This window comes from Bufo gargarizans, chromosome 3, assembly GCF_014858855.1.
Source record: "Bufo gargarizans isolate SCDJY-AF-19 chromosome 3, ASM1485885v1, whole genome shotgun sequence".
In the NCBI taxonomy this organism is placed as follows: domain Eukaryota; kingdom Metazoa; phylum Chordata; class Amphibia; order Anura; family Bufonidae; genus Bufo; species Bufo gargarizans.
Genome location: NC_058082.1, coordinates 344320980 through 344335835, shown reverse-complemented (window position 1 = coordinate 344335835; position 14856 = coordinate 344320980). Strand labels below are relative to the sequence as shown.

The 14856-nt window shown below is 41.6% G+C and overlaps 1 protein-coding gene across 1 annotated transcript in view; it reads left to right on the top strand.

Moving 5' to 3' along the window:
• The window catches only part of ZMYM4 (zinc finger MYM-type containing 4), a 70961-nt gene extending 56463 nt beyond the window's left edge, over positions 1-14498 (top strand). Inside the window, exons 15-27 of the mRNA XM_044287626.1 lie at positions 86-232; positions 2381-2418; positions 2539-2683; positions 4425-4540; positions 4662-4833; positions 5834-6013; positions 6267-6361; positions 6603-6774; positions 6853-7004; positions 7933-8044; positions 8305-8553; positions 12103-12232; positions 12820-14498. Coding sequence (XP_044143561.1) covers positions 86-232; positions 2381-2418; positions 2539-2683; positions 4425-4540; positions 4662-4833; positions 5834-6013; positions 6267-6361; positions 6603-6774; positions 6853-7004; positions 7933-8044; positions 8305-8553; positions 12103-12232; positions 12820-13024 — 1913 coding nt within the window. The 3' untranslated portion in view covers positions 13025-14498. The remainder of the gene's footprint in view (positions 1-85; positions 233-2380; positions 2419-2538; positions 2684-4424; positions 4541-4661; positions 4834-5833; positions 6014-6266; positions 6362-6602; positions 6775-6852; positions 7005-7932; positions 8045-8304; positions 8554-12102; positions 12233-12819) is intronic.
• The last annotated feature ends 358 nt before the right edge of the window (positions 14499-14856 follow it).

The window sequence follows — 14856 nt, the reverse complement described above, 5'->3', positions numbered from 1 at the left end:
ACAGGGTCTTTTTGTTTGGGCTGTTTGCTGTTGCTTACGTCTAACTTCTGACATATTATGACCTATTTTACTTCAATATTTTCAGTATCTAATGTTCCCATGGTCCAAGCAGTACCAGCTTCCACTGGCTCCTCTGGAGCTAAGGAGTCGACTCCGGTTATTGCCAATGTAGTGTCCCTCGCTAGTGCCCCTGCAGCACAACCCACTGCAAACTCCAATAACGTCTTACAAGGTAAATGCTATACATTACTTGGTTTAGTATAAGAGTTCAACCCACACTTGTTGTGATAGCCTATCACTTAGTGACAAAAGAGTCAGCATATATCTTCTCCAATGCGATTTAAGCAGTACAGATCCAGATTTATTCAAACATTGGTTTGGTCCTAAGCTTGTTCTCCCGACAGGGGGAGGGGAAAGAGGGCTGATATCACAGGTGTACGCTCTTTTACTTGATAAATTCTTGGAGGGGTTCCCGCTCTTAAGAATAAAGAAATGGGAGGCTGACCTGGGAGGTATGTCTCAGGATACATGGGATGATATACTGGAAGGAGTCCCCAGGGTGTCCTTGAGTGAACAGGGCAAGTTGTCCCAACTATTTATCATACATAGAGTATACAAAACACCGGTGTTCCTAAAAAAGGTTGGAGTAAGAAGTGATGATAAGTGTCCAAAGTGTATGGAAGATGGTGCGGATTTGTTGCATATGCTGTGGTCTTGTCCAGTTATTGGTATTTATTGGGACGCTGTCAGGAATATGATTAACAGTAAAATGACTTTGCAAATTCAAAATGACCCCAAGGTGTGTGTTGGGATATGTGTCTGAGATTGGAGGGACCGAATCGGTTAAGGTAGCTGTGGGGAGGTTGTTATATGTGGCCAGGAAATTGGTGGCTATGAGGTGGATCCAGGGAAGTCCGCCCACACTGGAAGAGTTTGAACGGAAGGTGCATGACATGCTGATATTGGAGAGAGGGTGTCCTCAGAAATTTGATAAATTGTGGAGTGACTGGTTATCTCATACTCATGTGGTTATATAGACTTTGGATGGTCCATGACTAGTTGATAGGGTGGGGAGGGGTTGGGTTAGGGTAGGGTGGGGGGGGGGGGGGTTGGGAAGTTGGGAGGGGTCTTGGGGATTGGTAGGACGTATTTCTATTTTTGTCTCACTATTTGATTTTACAAGTGTACACGCTGTATACGGAAGCCTGGTATTAATGTGCGTTGGTATTTATATGGAAACTGTTGTATATTGAATCCACATGGTGGGTACAGTGAGGAAAGACTGTATTGTATTGTTTTTATGAAGTCCTGCATCTATTGTTTCAATAAAAACGATTTGATTCAAAAAAAAACATTGGTTTGGTCCAGTATGACCTTTGTCAATCAAATCTGGATAGGAGTAATATAACAATAGTCAATATATTCATCAGCAGCATACCCCCACCGATCGCTAGAAAATTTATGACAAATCTAAAATTTAAAAAAAGTGTAGTTCCTCTTTAAGCAGATGATGATTAAGGCTACTTTCACACTAGCGCTTGATCGGATCCGTTCTGAACGGATCCGATCATATTAATGCAGACGGAGGCTCCGTTCAGTACGGATCCGTCTGCATTAATAACTTAGAAAAATTTGCGAAAGTAGCCTGAGCGGATCCGTTCAGACTTTCAATGTAAAGTCAATGGGGGATGGATCCGCTTGAAGATTGAGCCATATGGTGTCATCTTCAAGCGGATCCGTTCCCATTGACTTACATTGTAAGTCTGGACGGATCCGCACGCCTCCGCACAGCCAGGCGGACAGCTGAATGCTGCAAGCAGCGTTCAGGTGTCCGCCTGGCCGAGCGGAGCGGAGGCTGAACGCCACCAGACTGATGCAGTCTGAGCGGATCCGCATCCATTCAGACTGCATCAGGGCTGGACGGAAGCGTTCTGCTCTGCTCGTGAGCTCCTTCAAACGGAGCTCACGAGCGGACAGCAGAACGCTCGTGTGAAAGTAGCCTAAAAGATATACATGGTACCAAAAAACGTACTGTGGCCAGTGTTGAACACTGTAATGTGTAGATTGCAAAGAGTAAAAAGGAAACAAATCTGTAGGTGTGTATGTGCAGAACAGTGTAAAAGTGTTCAGTGAGGGGTCAGACAATAGTACAGACCTTTCTGTGATGGTTAGAGTATATGATGAAATGTTACTAACTAGATTGGGCCTACCTCGGAGTAGGTCTGTCCATGTCCTGTTGTCTCTGTGCCTGCACCTTCCCCGCCTTGTTGTAGAAAAGGCTTGTCACCTGTAAAATAAAACTTCAATTCCCATGTAGCAGGTACGAAATTCTGATTCGTTAGTCTAACTCCTGTTATTTTATTGTTTTGCTGTATATTAGGTGCTGTTCCTACATTAACACCAAAGATAATTGGAGATGTAAGTTTTTTCCTAAAATTGATATATCTTGTGTGGAGACACCAGTTTTATTTTTACTAAGTTGCATATTTAGCTTTTGTCTTTGCCTTGTTTTAACCTTCTCTTTTGGGGATCTTCTAGGCAAGTACTCAGACAGATGCCCTGAAACTTCCTCCCTCACAGCCCCCACGCCTCCTGAAGAATAAGGCCCTACTCTGCAAACCTTTCACACAAACCAAGGCAACCTCGTGCAAACCTCACACGCAGCACAAGGAGTGTCAGACAGGTATCCATTCTCTCAATTGTGTAATAAAATTCACATTTGACTTTTTGTCTGCTTTAGGGTGTTTTGATGTAGATTTTTAGAGACGTTTTTCTTTTCACAGTAAAAACACCATCCCTAAATGTTAGCCAAAGGTCTGTGTGAAATATAAAATGCAGGACACACAAGCATTTTTTTTTTTTATGTTTTGTTTAGTGCCATTTTTGTCTTTCTGGTTTCTCTTCAAAAACGGTGCATGCTGCAGCTCTTAGCTTTTTTTTTTTTAGGCATTTTCACATCACCTTCTCTGTAAGGAAAAATGTCATGAACCAAATGCTAGTGGTAAGACACTATGGGGGAGCTTTATCAAAACTAGCTTACTTTTCCATAGCAACCAGATTCCACCTTTTGATTTTTCAGAGCTCATTTTGGAAAATGAAAGGTGAAATCTGATTGGTTGCTATTGATAAATCTTCCCTTGTGTGCAAAAAAAACACTTGAAATATCTTCACAAAAAAATGCTGCAAAACAGAAGATGGTAAAAAAAATGCTTGTGCGTAGTCTATTTTCTTGGTTTGTTTTGGTTTTTTACTGTTAAACACCAGAGCCAAATTCATGGTTGTGGGGACCCTAAGAACCCTTTTTCCATATGCTGTATTAAGGCATATGGGTGTAATAGAGGGGGGACCTGAAGCAGAAAGGGAGAACTTATAGATAAATGTGTCTGTCCATGTGAGAAGGGCTAGTCTAAAGAATACATCCTGTTTACCTCTTTGCTTTATACAAATGGGTGTGTGGGGAGTGGGGAATAAATATCATCCAGCCTAAAACAATGACACTATAAGGGTACTTTCACACTAGTGTTTTTGCTGGAACCGGCAGGGTCCAGAAAAAATGCTTTCATTACTGATAATACAACCATCCGCATCCGTTATGAACAGATCCGGTTGTATTACCTTTAACATTGCCAAGACAGATCCATCATTAACGCCATTTAAAGTCAATGGGGGACGGATCTGTTTTCTATTGTCAGAGAAAACGGATCCTGATCAGTTTCCCAGGACGGAAAGCAAAATACAACATGTTGCGTTCTGCTCTCCGGTCTTGGAAAGCAACTAAATGGAACGAAATGCATTTTGGAGCATTCTGTTCTGTTCAGTTTTGTCCCCATTGACAATGAATGGGGACAAAACTGAAGCTTTTTTTTTTCCGGTATTGAGCCCTATGACGGAAATCAATACCGGAAAACTTAAACACTAGGGTGAAAGTGCCCTAACCCTTGTATAAATGTCACAAGTTTATTTAGCTTAAAGGGGTTCTGCAGTTCTTTTAAACTGATTATTTATCCTCTGGTTTGAGCTGTTTGAGAAGGCAGTGGCACTGGCAGTAGCGCCACGGCCTTCTCGCAGTTTAGCGCAGGCCGAGTGACGTCACAACTAGTATCACTGGCCTGGGCGCAGCTAAGCTCCATTCAAGTGAACAGAGCTTAGCCCCGCCCAGGCCAGTGATACTAGTCGTGACGTCACTGGGCCTGAGGGAAACGGAGAAGGCCGCGGTGCTCCTGGAGAGCCGCTGCCTTCTCAAACAGCTGATCGGCGGGGGTCCTGGTTGTCGGACCCCCGCCAATCAGATGCTGATGATCTATCAGTTTAAAAGAACTGCAGAACCCCTTTAATTTCTTATACTCCCTTTTTGACGTATTTTGAGGTCTACTTTTTGTTCCGTTTTATGAACCTTAGTTTTGCCTTTTGTTTTTTATCTGTAGAAGATGATGGGAAGCCACAGATCTTGGTGATTCCTATACCCGTGCCAGTGTTTATTCCTATTCCCATGCACCTGTATACACAGTTTGCCCCATTTCCACTAAGTGTACCTCTCCCGGTAAGTTGTTAAGTACTTGAATTAACATCCAATATTCTGTCAGTGAATGATTTTAATGTAGTCCTTTCCTTTTAAGATGTTGTGTCATTAAACTTAAAACCTTTTTTTAATAAATAAAAAGGTTCCAGTCCCAATGCTGATTCCCACCACTCTTGATAATGCCGACAAGATTATAGATGCAATTGAGGACCTCAAGGAAAAGGTCCCATCTGATCCCTTTGAGGCAGATATTCTTCAAATGGCAGAAATGATTGCTGAAGATGAGGAAAAGGAGAAAACGCTTTCTCATGGAGGTCAGCATTTGCAGAGGTCTTTTATTCTGCATGTAGTAATTTCATTATAGATCATTTTATTTTTTTGAGTTGTGATTATAGCGGAGACCAGAATAACTTTTACTTATTAACATTAATTATTAATGTTTGAGACCACTAGTGGACATCAAAATGCATTTGATTGCTTTTTATAATGCATTGTATATCTTGGATACCAATGCATTACAGGTTATCACTATAATGGTAACAGGCTGTCTATTAAGCTGTGCCAGTGGCACAGCCTAACAGGCATATAGTTAGGGCAGCTGTGTCTGCTGTGGTTGTGCAGGCACAGCTCCTGTGTCCACACGATCACAATGACCAAAATTAACATCTTGGAAGCTTAAATTACATGAGACAAAATAAGACCACGGTAAGGAAGGGAGTAAGTGCTGGAGTATTTTTTGTGTATGTGTTCAGTGTTCTATTAACTACAGGGTTTTAGGAAAGGGATCTACCCTCCCATATCCTATAGAAAATATGTCGGTGGGTAAGAAGCTGATATCAAGGATATATCAAGTTCTATTATACCAGAAGACAAAAAAAAGAGCAGCCAACTGGGCTACGAATGATAAAAAAAACTTTTTCTTTTTTTCCCCTTTTTCCATTTCTCTGGGGGAGCAACAGGCATTGGGGGTAAATAGGGTGGGCAATTGAAATATACTGATTTTATAAAGCTATAATGTAAGTTATTAATTATTATTAGATTGCATTTGTACTGGTTATATAATGTAAAACCTTGGATTATTAATATTGCTGATGACTGTAATGAATTTATGAAAATAAAAATAAACTACAGGGTTTGGACTATTGGATGATCACTTGGGTTAATACAGAAGGGGGCACTCTAATGCCATGTATTGTATACAGAGAGCTTGTCAGAGACTGAAACTATAACATTAGAATAGGTTTCTGCCCTCTCTACAAACTTATGTACGTCTAGTACATCTATGTAGACCACTAAGATGTTTGTGCCCTCCAGATCAGGGCAGCACTTACAGTGGAGACCTGGAATCTGAAGCTGTATCCACCCCACACAGTTGGGAAGATGAATTAAACCACTACACTCTTAAATCGAACAACTTGCAGGATGCAGATACAGAAATTCGGCCGATTTCCAGAGTGGGGATTGAGCAGGATCTGGAATTAGACATCCCAACAGGTTAGTAATATTATTGGACAATTAAAAATATTGGTATGTACATGTTATAATTACAAGCATTCTGCCTGTAGCCGTATATGTGCCATTCAAGTCTGTTACATGAAAAAACTAACTTTTCATCATAATGTGCGAAACAAGCCTTGGCAATGTGTTTGCTCTTTGTAAGTCATCAGATCATGGTTAATTTGTTTCCTGCTTTATTTTGTAAATGGTAGATTGCATATAAAATCCTGTACTTTTTCACCAATCATAGAAACATTTGACCCATTAAGTAAAGGCTCAAGTTTCTTTGGTCGGACTCGGGGAAGACGAAAACACCGTGATGGTTTCCCACCGCCAAAACGCCGGGTGAGTGAGAATGTGGTTATAATTTAAAAGTAAAAAAATAAATGTACCACCATTAAACTGTCCATGTATAATAATAAACTGTATTTGCCTAACACTGCTGGCATTGATGACTTATCTCATCCTTTTTGTTGAAATATAAGGTGATGACTGGTGATCAGTGCAGATAGTATTAGTAGTTTCTTAGGCTGGTGCTGAGTTATTTATTCTTGGTTGTCTTATTATCATTTTTATTTTTTTAAAGGGCCGCAAAAAATCTGTGGTAGCTGTGGAGCCACGAAACCTTATGCAGGGATCATACCCTGGATGCTCTGCATTGGGTTCGACATTAAAATACATGTATGGCGTCAATGCCTGGATGAATTGGGTACGATGGAAAAACTCACAAGAAGAACCTGAAGACATTAAGTTTGGAGGTAAGTTTTCTATGTGACAGAAAATGTAAAACATGTTTTCTCTCTTATTTTCCTGCTCACCACCTTGTTTTCTTATAGTGCGACCTGTAAAGCTGAAAGAAGATATTCTGTCATGCACCTTTGCAGAACTCAGTTACGGCCTATGCCAGTTTATCCATGAAGTACGCCGGCCAAATGGAGAGAAATACAATGCAGATAGTATCCTGTACCTGTGCCTTGGAGTTCAACAGGTAAATTGTACACAACACCCACTTTTCTTCTGGCTAAAAGAGTATTGACAAATCCATCATGATCTGCACACACTGCATGGCCCAAAATAAGTGAACACTAATATAAGATAACACTGAAATATTCCTCATTTCAAAAAAAATCTTGGGCATACTGGGAACTTAAAGTGGCCTTGTAAAAAAAATAAAGTGGCCCTATGTTGTAGGCAGGTCCAAATTCACAAAAGGTGTGTCAACACAAGTAAGCAGGGACAACAGAAGGAGGCAGCAGAAAATACCGCCACAGCAGAACCAAATCGGCTCAGCACAATATACTGCCTCAGCAGGAGCAGTTACAACAGTGCAGCAGAAAATACTGCCACCATCACCACAATATTCAACTGTATCACTGTCCTGAGGACAGCCATACAAGAGGAAACCTGTAACCTTTCGCCAGGTGCATAAATACTTGATGCTTTTAGCATCAATTAATGCTTAGAGCAATTGTTATGTACCCGGCTCGCAGCCGAGGGGAGCTCAGACGGCCCCCTGGGCCCTGTAGGGCCTATGGCAAGTCCACCCCCTGATGAACACTAATTTGAAAGCCTTCACTTTTCTGGGGATCCTTAGACAACCAATCCATGGCTCTCCTAAGCACTAGTTCCCATGGCATTGTTACCTTCAGTGGTAGCTAGGAACTTAGTAGTAAAGTTTTGTACAGGTATAAATGTATAATGTAATGCATTGGCAATGATGGGGCCGTTAGCTTTTATCACTGCTGCAGGTACACACCTGCTTCAATTGAACATTGTATGCCATGCATCATGGGCATGGAAAGTGGAAAATTGTCTATATTGTGAAAGATTGCCTACAACAAGTCTCTATGTTCCTTAGTTCTAAAGCTAGAATGGCCTCATGTTCAGATGTTGTCTCTTTCTGTTTTTTTCCCTAGTATCTGTTTGAGAATGGAAGAGTAGATAACATTTTTACAGAACCCTATTCCAGATTTATGGTGGAACTTACAAAGCTGTTGAAGATCTGGCACCTGCCTGTATTACCCAATGGTAAAGTAATAAATACTCTGCATAAATATGCCACATAGTGGAACAGGTTTATCACAACTCATGCAAAGGGAAACAGATTTAGTTGTCCATAGCAACCAATCGGATTCCACCTTTCCTTTTTCTTTGGAAAATGAAAGCATCAGTCTGATTGGTTTATAGGGGCAACAAAGTCGGTTTTCCTTTGCACTAGTTTTGATAAATTAGACCCAAAATGTGTTGACAGCATTCCTGCTTTAACTGACGTCTACAATTTGTCCTAGGTTACATATTTTCGAGGATTGAGGAGGAACATTTATGGGAGTGCAAGCAGCTGGGTGCCTACTCGCCTATTATCCTTCTCAATACCCTGCTCTTCTTCACCACTAAATTTTTTCAACTGAAGACTGTGACTGAGCACCAGCAACTTTCCTTTGCCTATGTCATGAGACGTACAAAAACTCTAAAATACAACACCAAGACGACATATCTGCGTTTCATGCCTCCTTTCCAGAAGTCGGAGCTGGAGCATGGTGTGTGACACGTTTATGTAGATTCTGTACAAGTACAGTACCATGGAGGTTTATTTTATTCTATGGAGTGCAATTATTTAAAGACCTTGCCAACTACCTTACACTATACAGACCGTTCAATATGACTATAGGCCTCTTTACGCAGGCCAATAATTAAGGCAATTATTGGGAAGGAGCCTTTTTAGGAATTCTCATTCTCCAAAAATTGCCCTGTGTAAGGTGCTGCCAATGAATAAGCAAATGCTTGTTCATCAAGTGAAAACGTTGTTGAATATACCTAAATCATTGTTTCCGGGCAGCAAATCATGGTGTGTAAAAAGCGATCTACTTACCAGAAACTATGATTCTCCATGGGGTCGAGCAGTCGCAGGAGAATCCCCATACAGAGGAGATGTAAATGCAGCTCTTATCCCATGAGATAAGCAGGCAGTTATTAGGAACAAATGGTTCGCTCCTGATAATTGCCTGCTGAGTCAGCCCATGAAATGTGCTTTCAGAGACATTTTAACAGCATACAGTCATGGCCAAAAGTTTTGAAACTGACACAAGTTTTGGTGTTCACAAATTTGGCTTCAGTTTTTATTGTGGCAATTTGCATTAACTCTATAGATTGTTATGAAGAGTGCTCAGATGAGTTGCAATTGTAAAGTCATTCCTTGCCATGAAAATTAAGTCAAATTAAGTTATCCCTATCCACAGGATAATGGTTAACTATTAGATTGTTGGGGGGGTCCTGCTAGGACCTGTAACTCCTTTAGCCCCCCCCCCTGAAATGAACTGAGCTGCCAGTCGCCCATGCTTGTGGCCTTTCCATTTATTTCTATGGGAGTTTTGGAGTACAACGCTCCACTTTCTCCGGAATTCCCATACAATTTAATAGGATCTAATAGTTATCCATTGTCCTGTGGATAGAGGATAACTCCAAACAACAGGAATATGCCTTTAATCACAAAAAAACAATATCTACTGCATTTCAGTCTGATCACAAAATGACCAGCTAAGGCTTGTTTCACATTTGCGTTAAGCAGATCGGCAGGCTGTTCTGGGCAGAAACTACCTGCTGGATCTGTGAATACTGGGCACTGCCGAGGATCCTTCCGCCCCATTCACTATAATGATGACCAGGGGAGATCCAAAACGCAGCCAGTCAAATATGCTGAGGAATGGCCAGACAAATTCCCCTGCACACAGCAGTTTTCGTCCGACCACCTCTTGGCATATTGGCCAGGTGGCGGCCGGAACAACCTGCCAGGTCTGTGTTAATGTAAATGTGAAACCGGCCTAATGCCTGTATTTCACAGCCTGATGTGGCAGACATTTGTTGGGAGGGAAGCGTTCCCTCCCGGCAATTGCCAGCTTGCTAGCGGAGAAGACCGTGTGTGATCTCCTCTACAGTATGGGTAGGAGTGATTGTTATTCCATTTCTCATCCCCGTGCTGTTTAGTGGTTTGCCAGATTGTTATTGGACACCACGATTTGCCGTCTGCAAACGTTAATTTTTGAACATGTCAAAAGATTTGGATTACCCAATGAACGAGTCTTTGATCGGTGGCAGTATTACACTGCAATGTGATCACTAACAAGTGTTCATGCGAACACTCGTTAGTGATTATCTGCTAAAAAATAGGCAGTGTAAAGCCTCATGCAGACATCCATGGAACACGATCCGTGAGATACCGGACTGGCATTGCAGGAGCGCCCGGCGTCATTGGTTGCTATGACGCTTTGTGCTGCCACTGCAGTACAGTAATACACTTGTATGATCTATACGAGTGTATTACTGTACAGCAGCGGCTGCACGAAGCGCACGGCGTCATAGCAACCAATGACGCCGTGTGCTCCTGCGATGCCAGTCCGGTATCTCACGGACAGTGTTCCACGGACGTCTGCATGAGGCTTAATACAGGCTTTACATCATTTCAGTACCTTCTTATTAGCTGAGGAGAAAGTGTTAACGAGGTCAAGGCAGCTGATATCACTGTCATGCAGGTTGAATTAGATAAAAACATTGTCTTCTATCTGTAAAGAATAAATCAAGGCAACTGGACGTACTGTAGATTTCTTGAAAACGTTTCGCTCGTTGGAAGAACGGGTGAAACGTTTTCAAGAAATCTACAGTACGTCCAGTTGCCTTGATTTATTCTTTACAGATATATACCATACCTGGATAAATGAGAACCTTCACAGACATTGTCTTCTTCTGTTAACCATGTTTACCTCTAAGGAAAGGTGTAATCCTCTTTGCTTTGCATCAGAATGGTTTCACAGGCACTGCTGCTTGTAAGACTGCAGCTTTGAGGTCACTTTTACATGGCAGCATTCAGTATGTCTAAGCCAAAGCCAGAACCGACCCAGAACTCCTGGTTCTGGCTGACATCATTATTTTTTTTGTTTTGTTTTGATTTTCACTATAAGGAATAAAAAGGGTATAGTTTAAAACAGGATGCCTACCCTGTTGCCAGTGACTTCTGTTATACAAAAAACAGGATCCATCTGGATCTAAAAGGAACCTGTATCATATTTGTGCCCTATTATATCCTGTTTTAAAGCATTATACAGAAGTATGGCATACATAGAGCCTTAGTGATGCAAAATACCACTGTGTAATACCATATGCTAATAATACTGGACCAGTAGCAAACCAGTTCGGAAGTCTGTTTGCGATTACCGGCATGAGCACTATTCTGTCATTAGCAAAATATCACCAGCACTGCAAACTGTGATAAGATAGACTTCAGGTTTACCATGATGAATGTGTTGGAAAGTTATGGCTAGGAAGACTGATATGTGGCCAGGATTAAGTGAGAACCTGCAGGTTTGGTGGTTGGATTTAAAATCTAGTCCACTTTTAATCTCTGTATATTTAGTCCACTGGTTAGGGCTCATGCACACAAATGTATTTTCTTTCGGTGTCCGTTCCGTTTTTTGTTGACTGTCCGCAAAAAAAGGAAGTTACTCCGTGTACATTCTGTTTCCGTATGTCCGTATTCCCACTCCGCCAAGAAATAGAACATGTGCTATTATTGTCCTCATCACGGACAAGGATAGGTCTGTTCTATTAGGGGCCAGCTGTTCCGTTTAGCAAAATACAGAATGCACACACGGACGTCATCCGTATTTGTTGCGGACCGCAAACTACATACGGTCGTGTGCAAGAGGCCTTAGGCTAGGGTTTTCTTAAACTCCTCACAGTCCTTTGATTCTCACAGCTCTATACAACGTGACTGAATAAGATTCTTTTACTAAACTTAGAGATATTACACCAACAAAAATGGTCATACTTGTTGCTGACCTGGTTGGGAACAGTTGCTTTTTGTGCCACCCAAAAAATCATATGTCAGTTGTTTTTCCTACTTGAACAGGTCTGTGGTGATAACTGTGAAGATGCAGAGGGAAAATAGTAAAATGTTACAGCAACTGAATGTGTTATCCTTATGTAATAGCAACAAACGTTAGAGCACCCTTCATTACCTGGCCATAGAAAGATACGCAAGAAAAAGAGAAGAAATCAACTTACTAGCGAAGCAATCTTTTTGTAATGTTTTACAGATAAAGCATCAGGCGGGAAGAGAAAGAGACTAGAGGATGAAGATGGACAGTTTGTGATGGAAATGGCTGAAAACACAGACAACCCACTCAGGTGCCCAGTCAGGCTGTATGAATTTTACTTGTCCAAATGGTAAGTGGCTTATCTACAACACTTGATCTGTGCCTGTATACCAGTCACTGTAGATCCAGCAACATGACTTAAAGGGGTTATCCAGGCTTTAAAAATAAATCCATGCTTTCTTCTAACCTGTAAGAGAAAGACAGTTTAGTTGGTACTTAACCACTCTGTCATGTCACTGATGCCTCCAACTCCGCTGTGCACAGGCTGCTGCTCGGGTCCCATCCAGATGTCTCCCTTCTCTTCCTGTTCAGATGAATTTGCTATTGTGCAGTTGAACATGAAGAGAAGAGAAGACCTCCAGTTGGGATCCGATGGAGTGGTAATTACTAAGGCCGAGTACACACTTCAGTTATGCTCGGGCATAGTTGCTATGGGCTAAGCCCGATTTTCCTTCACACCAGTTTTGATGAATCTCCCCCACTGTGTGCTGCACAGTTTGTGTGATGTGACCCTGTCTGCACAGCTAGACAGTTTCAATGCTGTAGGGTTGATGCCCACATACATGGTAGTCCGCCACTTAGGATATGTGTCATTACAGTTTCCTGTTATCTCTGTTTAGATTGCGTTCACTATATATTCTTCTCTCTCCCGTGCAGTTCTGAAAGTGTGAAACAGCGGAGTGACGTCTTCTACCTTCAGCCAGAGCGTTCTTGTGTACCCAATAGCCCCATGTGGTTCTCCACAATGCCCATTGACCCAGGCACATTGGACAGCATGCTGACCCGGATTCTCATGGTTCGAGAAATTCACGAAGAGCTGACCAAAGCAAAAGAGGACTCGGAAGGGGAGCTTTCAGATTAAAGTGGCACAAGATGCCCTACTCTGAAACCACAAGCGGCTTCTAAATATAGTGGGGCAGGTGCTAAACTGTGAATATAACGTTGTTCACTTGGAACTTGTGCACTGCCCTCCTGTGAACTTCCACCCCCTCGTATAAATGGACAAAGGACGTCTTGAACTGCTGGGACTAATTGGAACATATACTACACAGTCCAGGATTCCTACACCAGATGAATTGGCCCACAGATGCGCAAATGACTCTTATGATCAGACACCTAAAATGAGGTGTTAGACCCACAATAGGAACTGTAATTTCTTTTTAACTGGAGCAAAGGGGGGGGGGTCACTTTTAGCTCTTTCTACTGTGTAAATGTCTGATAGTGCTATGTAGGAAACAGCAGAAAGGGTTTACAACGGAGTCTCTTCTATACTTGTGTTGAATGACACTGAAAGTGGGCGCATTGAGCTGCTGCCCGCATTATATTATAGAAAAGTATGTATAAACCATGTTGAAAACCTATTTTACGCTTTTTTTTTTTCCCCCACTCAGACCAGAACATTGAAATGACCCTGACAATTTTTAACCTCTAGTGAGCCACCACCAAATGAATTTCTAGAAAGCAAGTGGCCATTTCTTTATAGACCACAATAGCAGTACCGGCCCCCACATATTGTGCACACATAACTTGTGCGGATTTCAGCCCGGGAGCCTGGGTAGTTAGAATCCTTTGTTGTGATGCAATTCGGAGTTTTTTTTTTGTTTTTTTTTTTGTTGTTTTTTTTTTTTTTTTTTCATAATGTACTACGACACACATGGTTTTTATATATGCACATAGTTACGGAGCAAAGGGTTCATTCGGATTCTCCTCCCCATCAAAATAGTGTGCAGTGTTCAGCCCCAATAGTTACTGCTGCATCAATAGGCTCAATGAAAAAGCATACGTGTACTTTTTGTGTTTTGAACATTACGACGGTTTGAGTAGCGATGTAATAAAAGTATCCTGAAGTTAACATGCATCTAGCGTCAGTGTGACTGATACCACCAGAGCAGAGAATTTTTACGGTCTGCTTTCCAAACCAAAGGAAGGAATCTTCCATCAGAAACCTTAGAAAGGAGGATCTCAGAACCTGACGGTAACACATCTAGACCTGAGAAGAAGTCATACTGGCTTGGATCTGTTTTTGGACTTGTAGAAAATTGTCACCCACAAACAGGTCACACCAGATTGCTTTGCAAGGGGTAAAGCTAGAAACTCTGTATGTTACTCTTAACTCATTACACTCTTTTCTATCAGAGGGGACCCAGCCGTTTGTAGTGTACTCTGTTCCTATCCCCTTGTATTTTAAAGGGTAGTAATGATTCTCATTTTCTCTTTTTATTTCCCCCCTTTTTTCCCCCTCGTTTTAGCAGTTTAATATTAAAGACAAAGTAGTCCCATTTTGTGTATTTGTTCTTATCCTGCTTGTACAATAAATCACTGATTTGTGTTTTTAATGTGCAGAGATTTGTGTGGCTGCCATGCAGAAAAAAACCTCACAATAGCACCCGTTGGCTTCATCATAACTGACAAAGATCCAAATGACGGTGACCCCCAGCCTTGATCCACCTAATTTATAAGAGGCAGATGTTGGCAGCTCGTGGAGCCTGACTTTAGTGCCAGGGCTTCTAACAGTTTCAGTCTTCAACAGTCACCAGCCATATCTACCATCTCATTGATGTGGACAAGAAAGAAGGAAAGGAAGAAATAGGTGGCACTATACAGATACACTGGCTATAATACATTTTTAATTGCATGCAATTATAAAAGTATTCATATCCAGGTGCTGGGTTGAAAAATGCAGAATAGGTTTTG